At 43.7% G+C, this 13,114-nt stretch overlaps 1 protein-coding gene across 1 annotated transcript; it reads right to left on the bottom strand.

Annotated features, from left to right (window-relative positions):
• On the bottom strand, window positions 1-5,746 carry rag1 (recombination activating 1). The gene is made up of 4 exons (XM_030732179.1): window positions 5,707-5,746; window positions 4,087-4,425; window positions 2,849-3,972; window positions 1-2,011 (listed from the first exon to the last, which is right to left on the bottom strand). The coding sequence occupies exons 2-4, from the start codon at window positions 4,401-4,403 to the stop codon at window positions 261-263; spliced, it is 3,192 nt and encodes a 1,063-aa protein (XP_030588039.1). The 5' UTR covers window positions 4,404-4,425; window positions 5,707-5,746; the 3' UTR covers window positions 1-260.
• Window positions 5,747-13,114: the final 7,368 nt, after the last annotated feature.

Raw genomic sequence — 13,114 nt, 5'->3', positions numbered from 1 at the left:
ATTCTCTCCATTTATGAGTTCAAGTGCAAAACACTGACTATTCAACCAAAATCTTTTTGTAAAATCTAACAATACCCGAGTACCTAGGTACCTGAAGTGGAGCAGAATATTTTTTTAAAAAGAAATTGAGCAAAACATACTCAGACTGACTTCATTTTATCATTCTAAACATCAATCAAGAGGTCTAGAAAGTCAGAATACAAAATGCAGAGGTAATAGACCATGGCATAACTGTCCTGAAATCAATCAAATATTAATACTTAAGGAAACTCAGGAACTTCCAAAGACATGTCGTCATCATCCTGGACCTCTACTGGGTCGATGGTAGCCTGTAGAGCCTTGGCAGAGTCCTTGTGAGCTTCCATAAACTTCTGGAGATACTTGGAGGTGTAAAGCCAGTGGTGTTTCAGCACATCCTCGAGTTCAAAGGCCTTAGACTGACGAGCATTCATCTTGCGGAAACGCCTGAACAGCTTGTTTGCTGACTCATTTCCCTCGCTGGCCCAGGCTCCTATAGATCCATCTCTCTCTACAATTTCAGGTACATGGGCCAGAGTCTTGTGCAGATAATTGGTTATCTTTCCATTGTACCTATATTTGAAGGTAGAGGAGAGGAGGTCAGCAAAGTGCTGGGAGTTAAAACTGTAGCGGCACAGCAGGTCAGGGCATTCCTTGGCTGGGCAGGTGGCACGCCACACAGGCTTCATCTGGAAGTAGAGCCTCATGAGCTCCCTCAGGGCCTCCCTTCTCTCTTCTGAGGGCACCAGCTCGCACACCACCTCCACAGCCTCCTGGGTCATTAGTCTGCGAGCATAGTTTCCATTCATCCTCATTACCGGTTTAAGCTTCATCTTCTTCCTCAGCTGTTTATCTAGGGCTGCCCTCCAGCTGCGCCGTTCCTCCCGACTGGGGTTGGCCCTTTTGTACACTTCTCCAATCTCATCCTGGAAGATTTTGTAGAATTCAGTAGCATTGCCAATGTCACAGTGCAATGCATCCAGCGTGGGCTGCGTCTCCATAAAGGGCTTTGCAGACACCCCTTTGACTCTGTCACGCAGCTCATCTACAGACTCAGAAAAGGGGTTGGTTCTCCATATTTCATAGCGTTCTAGGTTCTCTTCATGATTGCGGGTGATGGAGTGCAGCACCATGTTTTGAGAGGCCTCAGCACGACTGGAGTCACATAGAGTACAGATGTATGTGGACCCAGAGGCCTCCAGCCCCTCCATCTCACGGACCATCTTCTCATCATATCCAGTGCCTCTGAAGTGGAAGCGAAAGGAGCGAGGCAGACCACCGATGGACAAGATAAGCCTGCTTTCTTTCATTGCATTACGCTCCGCAACTATGGGCCCCAGGACAGCTGTGAGTGTCTCATGATCTGACTCATCCACAAACATCAGGCAGAGAGGCTTACAGGACAGTTCTGAATTTGGCTTTGGCTCAGTGAAAATGGTAACCTCCTCCACCTCATCGTCTGCCAGGACAGAGACAGACATAATAGTGAAAGAAAAACGAACAGCCTTCTCAGGAACAACTGGTCCTCCACCGTGCTTCTCACTGACATCACCCATGCCATCGCAACATTCCTTGATCATGACACTAAAACCTGATGTGCAGGCACTGTCTTCCATCCCACTCTCTCTCAGCCCCTCCACAATGTCCTCCTCCAGATCCTTTAAAGCAGACACCAGTGCCACATCATAGCGAAAGCGCCGAGTGATAGTGTCAGCTGGGGCGTCATCCACCGAGGAAAACCATCCAGAGAGCCCATTAATAATGCCAACATTACAGGATGGTGACACATTCTTGAGAGCTGGCTGCCATTCAAATTGGTGAAAACCAGGGAGAAGCTCCTTCTCTGCAGCTCGGAGAGTATGCAAGGGCTGGAAGATCTGGCGGCCGCTTGTAGCTTTGACGGTCCGATACATCTTATGATACTGGCTGCAGCTCAGGAATGTGTTGACCCGAATGGCCAGACACACAGCAGGATTCAACCCAAATCCTCTGCCTGCAGAGAGAGAAAATGAGAGGAGATAAAGTTTCAGAGAGAGACAGAAAGAGGCAAAGTCTCAGCATAAAAAGAAAGTAAGAGGAAAGGATTGACACATGAAGAGAATTATTTAATACCAAACCACAGAAGCCCATTTCTAGTGCTTTGAAAATACTGCAGTATCTAAAATTTCCTCATTTGATATCCCACATTTGGAGTAATTTCTACAATGAGACAGAAAGCAGCACAAATTTCACACCCAAATGTGAATGCATCATTGTCAAAAGCCCACAAGCCGATGATTACAAAATCCAATATTTCCTAAATTTCAAATGTTATAAGGTGACAGAGGGTGAATCAGTGAAGCTGGCGATAGTGATGTATTGGCTGTAGATGAAAACAGACACCAGCTGCCTTCTATTCCCCAGAGAGGAGGATGGTGCTGTCTGTGTAATTTGCAGATACAAGAGCTGCTGATGTTGTTTTGATTCTAACAGCCCCTTCACAAGAGTTGTTATTGTGCATTAAAGGGAGTGTGAGAATGAGAGACTGACAGACAAGATGAGTGAAAGTGGGAGAAAATCAGGGAGGGGTTGGGTGTGTAGCAGCAGTGGTTCAATAGACAGAAATGGACAATAATTAAATGCTTTTCAATCAAAATCACAGAAAGCTTTCTTATGTCTCCTGAATAGTGGACTTTTCATCATTTTTATTCATGAGACGACTGTTTTCCTCAGGGGTAGGTGGAAATATTAATGAGCAAACACTATCATGATTTTCATTTGTTTGTATCCCCCTTTCTTTGCCATGGAGGGTTGTGTTGATTGAACATAAACCCTTATAATAGCCTCTTACCTTGCATCATGGCCTCTAGCTCGTCTGCCTGCCGATGTTCATTCCCAGATCTCAGCGCAAGCAGGAACAGCGTCAAACACACAGACTTTATGTCACCACCTTCCTCTTTGTCTGCAAACACCTTCACCTGGTTCTTCAGATCCCTCAGCCGATGCTTCTGGGCACGACGGGTTAGCGAGAGCAAGTGCTGGCGAGGTCTTCCTCCTTTATTGGTTAGTAGGAAGTTATCAAGTTCAGACAAATTCTGGTTTTCATCATCCTTCAGCTCATGGCTCAGACAGTGAGCCTTGAATGAGTCCAGCCTCACTTGCTCTCTGCATCCGTCGCTGGGGCAGAGCAGAGGTAGGGAATGCAGGGCAGATGAGAACGTTTTGGCAGGTGGGGTGAGATTATCAGGTGTGCAGGGTGAGTTGCAGGCAGGGCAGTGAGGTCCTAGAACATGGGTAAGTTTTATAATGCAGCTACGGCAGAAGAGGTGTCCACAGGAGGATTGAACTGGATCAGAGAGCAGGTGGTCACACACTAGGCAGGTGAAACATGCAACAAAGTCCACAGGGAGCTTCTCAGAGAGCAGCTTGGTGCTCAGGTGATCTTTTTGGCAGTGTGTGATGTTTCTCACCCACTGCTCTCTCTGGATGCTGAACTTCTTCCAGCCCCTGAGAGCAGGACCATGACGTTCTCCAAATGGTCTCAAAACTCTCCTGTCACCAACAGCGATGGTATCGCCGTCCCATCTGGTCCTTTTTGCCAGGCTCTGTGCTCTTGGAATGACTTTCCTCCTCTTTCTTCCAGTCCTCTGGAATGATGTTTTTTTGGGGGAGCAAAGGTGGCAGAGGGAAGCGTGAGGTTTCCATTCAGGGACTCTTGTTCTGGTGAAGCTGCAGACACCCCCTCCTCGTATGGCAACCATCCAGCAGCGGTGGCAGAAGGAAAGGGGGTGGACGGATTCTGTGTCCTCTGTCACATCCACTTTGAAGACTTTAAGGATGACTTCTGGCCAGCTTGTGAACTTGCAGCCCATTTTACGCAAGGCACACTTGCTCACCTCATCCATATCTCCATGAACATCATGCACTGGTCCTTTGACTTTCCTCAGGACCATTCCACAGACACGGCACAAACCCCTGTAAAGAGTGAGAGAAAATATCATCAGAGTCTTAGAAAAAAAATTAATATCCCTCATAGCATCGTCATAGCATCGTAATAGCATCATTCTCAGAGTGTAGCAATTTGATTACCTGAGGTGGTTCATGTGGGTTTCCATTTCCTGTAGCTTCACATCTACTCTCCTGCCAGGGCCCTCCACATTTTCCTTGCTTTTCCCCCCTAGGCACAATTTCATAACACTCCCTGGATCCACACCATGATCTAGCTCTATATTTGGAGGTGCCGGAGGTGAAATCTCAGGCCGTGTTTCACTAGGCAGAGGGGCTTTCTCCATGGACTTCACCCTGAAGAGTTTGAACTTCCACTGAGAATACTCAGAATGGGGATGGTGGAGCTCAGGCGGCATGGACGATCTGGGACCATCTGTCTCCAGGCTTTCTGCTGCCATAATGAGACGTAGAGCTTAGACCCTGGAGAGGAGAAGAGACCAGATCATAGGATAAGTGGTTATGATAAAAATAAAAGTGAATAATGATGTGGGATTTTAAAAGCAGAAATAAATTAATAATTAAGAAATACGAGAAAGTGGAGTAATGGCAAAGGCATGTTATTATATGGGTGAGGAGAGGAGAGGAGAGGAGAGGAGAGGAGAGGAGAGGAGAGGAGAGGAGAGGAGAGGAGAGGAGAGGAGAGGAGAGGAGAGGAGAGGAGAGGAGAGGAGAGGAGAGGAGAGGAGAGATCATTTGATACACTGCAAAAGCATGAAAATAATTCTAGCTGTCTATAACATAAGATAATAGATATGGAGAAGAGGTTTGAAGGTTAAAGTCCTCATGGGGGTAGTTGAGCCAATAGTGTCTTCTCTGTGTTGAGACCATGACACAATCCAAATGCTTTACTTGATTCCTGTTGAATTTATATTCATAGTAGCCTGAAATTCACACTGAATGGAGAATAGCAAACCTTGACCTAGACTGCTGTATTATACCATAAGTGGCATTCAGATCTTGTATAAAATGCATGAGACAAGCACTGGGGGATCAATACAACACCAAAATCTTCAGTTCAGTCATCTTCAAGCCCATCACTCAGTAAACCACTGTGACTTCTTTTTTTTTTTTTCTTTGACACACCAAGTTTGCTAAATGGGAAACCTTATCCCTACAAGGTTGTCAATCTTTTACATTAGTCGTTTTCTTGGCTGGCAGGAGAACTGGAGCCCTGAGAGCCTCCAACTGCCATTTTTAATGCAAGGAAAAATCAGAGGCACAGCAAACTACATATTACATAGATATTGACCAAACCAAATGGAAAAGAAGACAAGAAACCATCATATTGAATAAACATCATAAAGAATTATTCCAAACATAAGATTGTTCAGTTTTAGTAGCCAAATACTCTTATTATACCATACAGCACAGGTAAGATCAATGATACTGCCACTCTGATGGGCCTTATTTCATCTCCTCCCATTCTATCTATTGGTTCTATTACCAATTCTGACAATAAAGCAGTCAAACAATCTCAGAAATTAATAGTTCAATCTTAGACGCTTACCATTTCACACCTACAGCATACATACTCTTGAATCTTCTGTCTATCCATTTTTCAGTGATCTCACTACCTCCCTTGGAGGCTCAAATCTGTCAGTCCCGTTCATTTCTCAACTTTCTGTGTGTACTTCACATGCTGAACTCCCCTTTGAGACAAACAGCTGAGCCTGTGCACATGTGTGTCAGCTGGGCTCTTACCTTGTTTTTCAGTCTCAGCTGGCGTCAGCTCCCTTGGGGGCCCTCTCTCTGCATGGGAGCACAAGGAAAGCCCTGGAGTCAGGCCCTTACACACAACATATATTGTATATGTTTGACCCTGTTGCAGCTTGAAGCTTCTGTTACAAGGAGTTGTGGCTCTTTAAAGTGGGAATGCTCCTGTCTGCCTCATTGTGCCTCGTATTTATACCCATCCTTTGGTGGAATCCCAACAGTCAACCCCTGCCACCTGATCGAGGCAGCAGAGAAAAAAAAGCAAAACAAGGTCAACCCCAAAGAACAGTTGTAACATGTGCATGCTCAGAATCCAACAGCAAACCCCCACAACAAACAACTTTTTACCACACCACATTCATCCACACTTGTATGTCTAGCTGTCTTCATCCAGGTGGCTTCACTGTGACAGAAAGAGTGATACTGTTAAACTTGTGAAAAGGCTTGTAGTACAGAGGCCTAGCAGATCATAGGAAGTGGTCAAGATAAAAGCAAAACTGAATAATGATGATGTGGGATTTTATAAGCAGAAATAATTTAATAATTAAGAAACACGAGGAACTGTAGTAATGACAAAGACTTGTTATTATAATCTTTATTCTAATCATCTTTTCTTTTTTTTTTTTGTCCACACATTGAAGCAGCACATTTCATTCATCTCTTCAAATATTTTGTGTCTGACACCATTCAAAATGAGTTTTAATTAGACGGCATCATTTGATGTAATTTCTCAGCAGGTATGGGGAGTATTTGCCCAAGATCATTCTTGTTTGTAATTATCCAGGGGATTAATCTGGTGTATTCACCACAGGAGCCCGTTGCTGTTGCATTGGCTTTGCCAGCCAAGTCATTAGATACACAGTCAGTGAGCACCAAACAACAGTTGGGTCTCTCCCACTCTTGTCAGCTTAACAGGGGAGCAGGATGAATACTGGCAGGCTTTGCAGCTTATATTTGGTGCATATGGCCGAGTGTGACCTCAGAGAGCAGTAGCAGTTTTTGTTCGTCTGTTTCTTTCTTTCTTTCTGTTTGACGAGTGCACCTATTTACAGCAAATACTGAAGAGCAAATACACAGACCGAAGTTGGTGACAAAAGTGCTGGTTTCTAGGCCTCTTCATATCCATCAGATGCAGCTGAGAGATCTGAGGTGCACAATGCTTGATTCATTACATATACAAGAACAAGCAAATGATGGATTGTAGCAAGATGTTCCAGACCTATTTATAGTTGATATTTAGATTTATGATAGCCAAGTAGCCACATGTTTCCAAGGTAAACGCCACACCTAGAGCTGTGGCAGACAGGGAGAGAGCTGCAGATGTCTGCCTGACAAACAAGCAGTCACCCCCTGAGACCCTCATCTCTCTACGCCTGCTAATTGACTTGTTATTGATCAACTCAAAGACAGTCTGATTTATGAGGAAGAGGACTTGTGGAGACAGCCACCTGGCATGGAACGGAGTGTTATGAATGTGAGGAGCAAACCCTGGGAGACAAGAGGCTGCAGTTTAGGAGGACATACAGGAGTTTGCGATGCACCACTGAATTGACACCTTGCACTTGAAGGGTGTTTGTTTTCTAAAATGTAAACCCCAAACAACACCCCAAACCTCAGCTGTGTGTGTGTGTGTGTGTGTGTGTGTGTGTGTGTGTGTGTGTGTGTGTGTGTGTGTGTGTGTGTGTGTGTGTGTGTGTGTGTGTGTGTGTGTGTGTGTGTGTGTGAGAGAGAGAGAGAGATAAAGCAGGTGTGTGCTGAGAGAAGGATGAGTAGACATACGGCTGGGCCACTACATATATTTGGGAGAAGTAGAGGTGGTGAGGGAAGAGGGGTGGGAAGGGCTGTGTGTCTGTGTTTGTGAGTTTGCTCTGGTGTTTGGGGATTATGCCGAAGAACAGTCCAAATAAATATAAAGTACTTCCTACTAAGAAACTTCAGAATTATCAGAATCATTACTTATGGATCTGTGTGTGTATAAAGCACAAGAACACACAGAGAAGTAGAAGGACAAAAGAACAAGAGAGAAAGTGTACTAGGTGAAAGACGGAGAAGGGGGATATAGTAGTGATCTTGTGTAAAGGAGCTGCACAGGATAACAGGCTTAGCTCAGAATGGAGAACACAAAAGGGCTTAGGGCTGATTGCATGCTGTGACAAGGAAAGGGGGAAAGAGATCAAGCCTTCCAGGAGAACTATGTAAGCCAAAGGTCCAAAAAAGATCCCCTGACAGCCCAGGCCACATAGCAGCTTAAAGAAAAGTGTCAATAGCAAAGATGGACAATGAATGAATTCCACAGAAGCACTGGTAGCCTATCTTTCTCACAGGGAATAAAATGTCAGCAATGTCCACATTTGAATAGACTAAACCGAAATTACTGCAAGATATTTCAAAATGTCATGAAGAATGTGGGATTGTATCCCAGGTAAAGGGGGTATTTCACTCTCATATCCCCACCATGTTATGCAATATTAAGCGTTTAGTATGCAAATTCTTGACTGAAATTTCAAATCACGTTCAACAACATCTTCAGCTTCTCCAAGCCAATTCTCAGTGAGTCACCTCCTACTGTCCACTTCTTTCATCCCTCATCCAGAGACATGATTGGGTAGATTAATACTCAAAGAGGTAGACTTCAGTGCAGTGTGATTCATCAAAGCTACCTGCCAGAACAAACCCTTTACCCCACTACTCATATTCCCCCTCATTCATCTCCCCCGTCTCTCCCACTCAATGTCTTGTTTTCCTCTGCTCTGCCCTCTCTTTTCAGGTTTTGCTAATAATCAAATATGGGATTGTTCTAGTGAGGTGATTAATTAGTCCCCACCCTTCCCTCTGTTCTACAGGTTAGTGTGCTTGCAATCACAGAGTGACAGCCATCTGAGTGATCTATCTCAAGGCCTTGTGTGACCTCATATTACTCCCCTGCATTTGTTGTTGGCTCATCCCGACTGCTGGAGCTTTAACAGAGAGCAGAGATGCACAACAACATCACAGCTTCTACAAATAACATCCCCCACAAGCTGCTGACAGCCTGACACCCCAATATCTTCCATGTCCAGCTCTCCAAATATTCATTTTATTGGATAGTTTAGTCTTGGGACCATATTAGTTCATTCCAAGTCTTGCAGTACCCTGAGGCACTGCAGAGTTATTTTGGTTTTGGACCAGTTCCATTCATCTCTTTTGTTCTGGTAAGTAAAAACAATGGGAAGAAGAACTTAAGCTGCAGCAACTGAAAGTCACATTTAAGAACCCTTTTTTTTTTTAAAGAAAAAAGTAATCCTATTACTAATGCAATATAGGGTAGAGCAAGGTCAATAACATGCAGAGATTGCAGTGTGAACATAGCATAGCCCTCTGAAAAGTGAGACCTGAGCAGACAATCCAGATGGATGTTGATCCACTTGCAGAAAATCAAAAGAAACCCTAAGCCAGATTCAGAAGTACCAGAGAATAGTGGAAAATCAAGACCAGTACCTTTAATCAGAATAACAATGCTCTTTAATTCTTTGTTAATTAAATGTAGATTTCCCTGATTGAAGAGCAGTACTGCTGATGCCAGGGGACCTCCAGTCACATAAATATCCACTCACTGAATTTGTCTCGTGTTTAACCATGCATTAGTTCTCTTTTCCCAAACTGTCTGGTGCTGGTTTACACAGAAGGTCTGTCAGCTGAAGGATAGTATCTCGCAAACAACTCCTCAAGATTTCAAACGTTCAGCACCTCAAAGGGAGGATTTCTTGGCAAATTGTTAAACACCTTCATAAGTGGGTTACATCCACACACTTTTTAAAAGAGATGAGAGTAACGGTTAATTCTCTGCTCTAAATTTCACACTATTTCTCACTTTACTGGTCATTCTCCCTGTTTCTCTTCCTCACTCCCTCCCTCAGTCCCCCTACATCAATGTAATGAGCAAATCATGGCCACTAGGGAGAGATGTAGGGAGAAAAATTGGTCCCATTATGTGTCAAACTGTGTGAAAAGAGCAGCAATGTTGTCTGTCAACTCTAACCCCCAACTGTCCCTGGTCTTAACTTCCAACCAAACACAAAGAGGTCTTTTCCCACACGTAGATCTGCTTATTATTTCCCTGTCTTTTAACTAAAAAGTCCATTATAGGAAATGCCAGGACAGCCATGCCCTTTTCTCCACTAGCTCTGGCAGAGCTAAGACAAGGAAACAATGGACACAGTAACACGCGCTGATTCAGGGCTGATTTAGAGTGACTGGCCTTAAACCTGACTTATAGAGTACAGTAATTATAGGAGTTGAAGGGAGGGGCTGTTAAAAATGCTGTGGTTAGGTGGGGGCATGTGTAGGGAGGCTGTTGTCATTTGGCAGCCAGTCCAGTTGGAGAGAGAAATTACTATTGGAGCCAGAGCCTGGGTGGTGGAACATTTATCAAACAGTCATCAGAATGATTCACATGATCCAGCAGGGAGCCATTATTTCACTAGTCCAGTCTCTCAAAGCAACCTAGTAGTGGCAAGGATGATGACAGCTATGCGCTTTATAGGCACAGGAACAGACATATACAGTAATTGTTTGAGAACAATAGTTTGGAAAGTCCTATCTCTTTTCAAAGAGTCATATGTAGTTTGAGAATTGGACTGCTCTGAGAAAAAACTGAGCTGTTAAGCCCAACTCAGGGGGCATATGGCATTTCACTGTAGCAGAACACAGAGATGCCTCAAGAAGGGACTGACAAACATGTGGTCCCTGTAGTTGCAGGGGAGAGTAACTAGCACTGAATACATAAAGATCACAAATAAACAGACCGTCCACCTGCTCGGCAACTGTTTTGGGACCCGGTAGAAGGTATTGATACAGTTTTGCATTTGCTGGCCTGGCAGGTACAAGCAAGTATAACAATCTCTGCATAAGCAAATAAATTCCTAACTGAATAGGGAATAACAGAAAGAAGCAAGGCAGACCTCTGGAAGCCTCCTCATAATAAGGATGATAAAAATGCTAGTCTTCTATTCATTTTCCCCTCACTCTTCCTTTACCCGCTTTCCCTTTTGGCTCCTGTGGGATGCACATCGTTCTAATATACACAGATTTTCATTTCGGCCCTTTTTGTGAAAGACCTGCAGGATAGACAGGGAGACAGAGAGCGATGGTGACTGTTTATTTAGTCAGATCATCTAACGTGTGGGGAATAGATTTGAGCTGAAGAAGAGGATGTCTACACAGTGGCAGCCGGCACCAAGAAATAATGCTAGATGATGATTGAATGAATTAAGGAAGGATGCTGTCTGAGAAGTTACTCCGTTATTCAAAAATATCTTTAACATGAAAGTCATACTTAACCTACTGTGATAAAAACTGACAGTTTAGATACTTATGAATAATCTTCATCACTGACAGGTGGAGTGTTACCTAATTGGTAGCACATCTATTATGGTGAAACATATTGAATATATAACCCCAATTCCCAAAAGGTTGGGATGCTGTGTAAAATGTAAAAACAGAAAGCAATGATTTTCTTAAAACCCACATTTTTTTTTAACAACAGGGTATAGAAAATCTTTAAACAGAGAAAATTTATCATTTCGAGAAAAAAAAAGGTCATTTTGAATTCGATGGCAGCAACACCCCAGGGGATGTGTTTGAATCCCTTCTCCAAATCCACAAAACACATGTGGGCAAACTCCCACATACCCTCGAATATCCTGGAGAAGATAAAGAGCTTTGTCTCTGGTGTGCACCATCTGGTTGTTGGGTTATTGCCACGACAGGCATTGGCCACCTGTATAGAACCTCTGTATAGCAATGAAGATAAAGAAGATGGTCTATTGATACTCGGCGTCCCCAGCCTCCCTTGGAAGGTTGTTGAAGTTGTGCTCGAGGTGGGAGTTGAAAAAGTAGTTTCACTGACCCGGACCTCTACCTGTACATTTGGACATGCCAAGCCCCTCTAGCATTGATTAAATGGGTTAATAGCACATCATTGTGAGGTTAAAAGGAAAAGCTTTTTTTTTGTTTGTTCCATATAGTTCATAAAAATCCACAAGATCTAAAGAGAGAATGAGTTTTTGTCTGTTGTCTATGTTATCATCATCACCTGCCTTTTAGATTAGAAATCTATGCAAAATTCTTTTGCAAAGATTCAACAAGGTTTCCATGTCTTCCTCTGCCTCTTTTACCACCTCATGCCATTCACTGTCATTGTGAAAAGGTGTGTGACTCCCAAGTAGAGCAGGGCCCATTATCGTAAATAGGCCAATAAGTAACTTCACACAACGTGTCCTGGAGGCTGATAGAATACAGAGTGCGCAAGCATATAGAGTGTGCAAGCTCACTCTATATGCAAAGCAGAAACACACTGTTAAAGAAACTGGAGCCAAGTGATTATATTTGTAATTTAATTTCCTTGGTCACATAGAGATAAGGGAAGAGAGAGGATACAGCTGGCCAGGGATGAATAGAGTGACGAGAATGTGACTACTGCTTTATTGTCTACAGTGAGATGTCCAAGACGACACCACTTATGAACAAGGGTACCGCTGGGCAAATTTGGTAAATGCACAGACACTAACAAGCCTAAACTCAAAGACACAAAAGTTAGTGGCAGAGACAGCAGAAAGAGTCCGACAATGCAAAAAAAAAAAAAAGAAAAACACCATGCACTCAAATTCAGTGAATAAATGTAAGCACAGAATGATCAAGAAACCCCTCTTTCCCTAATCCAAGCTCTGTCTGTGTGTTTGTCTTCTTGTAACCACCCAGGTGGTCTTGGCCAGTCAGTCACAAAGAGCAATGGCTCATTGCAGATTCTGCAGGCAAGACGAACTGAGCGCCTGCAAGAAAAATAACTGAAGGACACAAGGTGCACTCTCATGCACTCTCTCTCTCTTTCTCCCTCCCACTCTCGCTCTGCTTTTCTCTAAGATTGTAGGACTGCAGACATCACATTTCCTGACTTTTGTGTTTTCAAAGACTGTCCACTTATACTGATGACAGTGCAGTAGAGGGCACAGTGCTGCAGTGGTCAGTCTCAGATTTAGGGCTATACCAAGAGCTGGTGGTGAGGGATGAAGAGAAAGGTGCAAAGTTCATTCAAACCTGACACTACGCGACATGGTACAGAACGCAAGGACAGTGTGAAACTATTTTGTGACATCTCAAATCCTCTCTCCCCCTTTGTTCTCTCCTCCTCTGATCTTTATGTCTGTTTCTCCCAGCTGTCTTGTCTTTCTGCGTATTTCCTCAGTGTCTTCACTTTGAACCCAACAGCATTAACCTGTCAGGAAAGTTACAAATGTTCTGAGTGAATTATGCAAACCACAGAGAAATAAAACTGCAAAAAGCGTGGAGTCCTCGCTTTATTTCATAATTCATCACGCTCCCAAATCGAGCCAAATAAAACTTGACTTTTTAAGTAGTC

This window comes from Archocentrus centrarchus, chromosome 6 (genome assembly GCF_007364275.1).
Source record: "Archocentrus centrarchus isolate MPI-CPG fArcCen1 chromosome 6, fArcCen1, whole genome shotgun sequence".
Taxonomy (NCBI): Eukaryota; Metazoa; Chordata; class Actinopteri; order Cichliformes; family Cichlidae; genus Archocentrus; species Archocentrus centrarchus.
This window is presented reverse-complemented; position numbering and strand designations above follow the sequence as displayed.